At 37.4% G+C, this 2,888-nt stretch overlaps 1 protein-coding gene across 1 annotated transcript in view; it reads right to left on the reverse strand.

Annotated features, from left to right (window-relative positions):
* Window positions 1–589: 589 nt before the first annotated feature.
* Window positions 590–2,888, reverse strand: part of LOC109466320 — a 26,006-nt gene continuing 23,707 nt past the window's right edge. The window contains exon 16 of the mRNA XM_019764037.1: window positions 590–594. Coding sequence (XP_019619596.1) covers window positions 590–594 — 5 coding nt within the window. The remainder of the gene's footprint in view (window positions 595–2,888) is intronic.

Here is a 2,888-nt window from a genome sequence, read left to right on the forward strand (position 1 = left end):
TTGAAAGAATAAGATGTTTAATATACACGAGTGTATACAAAGCGGTGATGTATCAAATACACATTACATTGCATCAAAGTTCACGTCAAACAGAGGAAGCATTACCCTCCTTAGTCCTAGAATACTTGGTGTTACAAATGTTAGATGTTACGCAAAACACCCATATTGGTATAGGGAAAAGATTTCTAAAATTCGTGTAAATTCTTAAAATTTAAGGTGAGAATATTTAATATAAAACTGCATCTTAGAAATTGATGTGAGAACACTTACAAATTTTAAAAAAAGGTCAACCGACGAATAATCTTGTAGAAGATGATGAGTAATTTTTAACAAGAAAACGCCTAAGAGGCGAATACTTTCTTTTAAAAAATAGGAAACACTTTCACAAACACACAAAACAAACACACACAAAAAACATAACCATACAAACAAAAACACACAGATTAGGTGTCTTTTTTTTCTTGTCGATCATTTTGAGTCCAATACAGTATCTGGTTACAATGGGCCTCATTGATAATTACATTAGGAACACACTAGTCCAATCAGTAGTTTTTGTTTCCATTAGTTGGTGGTCTGGTCTTAGGTCCGACTACCCTGTGGGGACAGGAATGACTGAATCAGTATTATCATGAAAGTTCAACTGTGTTGGTAGTTTCATGTTTAGAGTTAAAAATCCTTTGATCCACAAAGACGTTTTCTCACCTAGAGCTTTCGACTAGTAACTCTGGTCGTCCTCAGTAGACCGGCCCACGTGGCTTCCTTGAAGTAGATGCCTTGACAAGTTTGCAAGTTGACGTCTACTATTGAGCTCAGGGTTAGAGAACTTCTTTGTGTTGGGTCAAAGGTTTTAACTTTAAACCAGAATCAGTATTGTTATCGCCAACAAACATTATAGTAATACAGTCGTCCAGCGATTGCCCTTTAATCAAATGCCAGAAAAGGCTCCATCAACTTAAGTAAGACTTCCATACACGGACAAGTTCTGTACCTGTGTGTATGTGTGTGTGTCGTTTGTTTGCATATGTGTGTGTGTGCGTGTGAGCTTGTGTGTGTGTGCGTGTACCTGTGAGTGTGTGTGTCTTTAGGTGTCTTTGTGTCCGTGAGCGAGCGCACGCTCATACATTCGTCTGTTTGTTCGTGTGCGTGTGCTTTTGTGTGTATGTACACTACCAGGTGCATAAATGTGAAAATTATGTGAATTTCGTGCGAAATTTCAAGGAAATGTGAAAAAATGTGATGTAATGTGAATTTTTTTGAGGTTCAACAGCATCACATTTTATCACATAAGTTCACAGAAAATCATATAAAATAACATTTCTGAAGCGCGACACCTTTATGTGAAAAAATGTTATTATTTTGCGTCACATTTTTTTCACATTTGCAGTGAACGGTCCAGAAAAATCACATTTTCAAATGTGAAAAGATGTTATCTAAATGTGATGTTGGATCTCCTCCCATTATGTGAAATTATGTGACTGCCTGTATGTTCTTTTTCCGCCGATGTCTATGTGATTTTTATGTGAAACGTACTCTCAGTGAAAATGTGAAACAATGTTAACCTGAGTCACATTTTAAAAAATGTGTCTTTATGTGAAAGTTATGTGAAATGGGTTTGACTACAAAATGTGAAAAAGATGTGAAGACATCTGGCAGTCCGCGAAATGTGAAATTTATGTGATGTTCACGAAAACGCAAAATGTGAAAAAAATGTGACATCAAATCACATTTTTGACATGTGAAATAAATGTGAAATTAATGTGATTCGTGATTACACAAGACCGGGAATCATGTGAGTTGACAGAATATGTAAAAGGTAAGTGTACTTGTAGGTCTTCTCCATTGAATGGGCTAATCATTTGTGGGGCAAGCGCGCGAATGTGTATTGTAAACAATACAGGCATATTACCTTATTGTATGATGTGATTATTATCTATCATTCAGTACTAATCAACGAACAAAAGGTGTGAACACCCCCTCCACTCCCTCTCGCGTGCCACTCTTATGTTGCTAATTATCCATTTTACAAGTGAAAGCGCCGAATATCGCGACACATTGATAGTTTGGCCAAGGCCAGTCAAGGCGTTTGAAACACTATTTAAGTAAAGAATCACATGTTTGAAACCCTTTGGTCCAGTTTGTGAAGGCAGTCTGTACAAAATATCGTGTAAGCATCATGAAATACATCAAGTTAATGCTTTAAACTTATACAGTATCTTGAAGAACCGAATTAATGAGTCCCCAAGTCACTCGTTAGGACAAGTAAACAAATAAACTCGCGAACTCGTGCCAGATATTTCCGTCCCCGACCCGTTATTAAGGGAATCCCTGGTATGCACCGAGAAAAGTACAAGATTAAAACTAGAATGGGGAGTTCAGCCTCCTTAATTTTTATTCACTAATTACAAGCAAGCGACACAAATCTGATGTCAAATAAGCAAGGACGTGTTCCATTTATTACGCCATAACAACAGAAGCGGGCATTCCCCGTGTTTTCCTAACATGGACATGCTAAATAAATAGATTGTCGCGTAAAAATAGTCCACAGTTACCCGGGTATTATGGTCTTTCTCCGTTTGAAAAATGGTTTATCTGTCTCGAGTTGAACATATTCTATGACTTCTAAATGTTCAGGAACTCAGTACATACAGCGCCGTGTATATAGACACGGACCGTAGTAAACTTCGGGCAGGTTGTTGACTGAGAAGTTATGGGTTCCAGGCTGATAACGAAAGAATCGTTTAATCTAAAGGAAAACTAAAATAGTCCACAGTTACCCAGTATTATGGTTTTTCTCCATTTGGAAAATGTTTTATATGTCTCGAGTTGAACATATTCTATGACTTCTAAATGTTCAGGAAGTCAGTACATACAGCGCCGTACATACGCCC

This window comes from Branchiostoma belcheri, unplaced genomic scaffold (genome assembly GCF_001625305.1).
Source record: "Branchiostoma belcheri isolate BF01 breed outbred unplaced genomic scaffold, Haploidv18h27 scaffold163, whole genome shotgun sequence".
Classification (NCBI taxonomy): domain Eukaryota; kingdom Metazoa; phylum Chordata; class Leptocardii; order Amphioxiformes; family Branchiostomatidae; genus Branchiostoma; species Branchiostoma belcheri.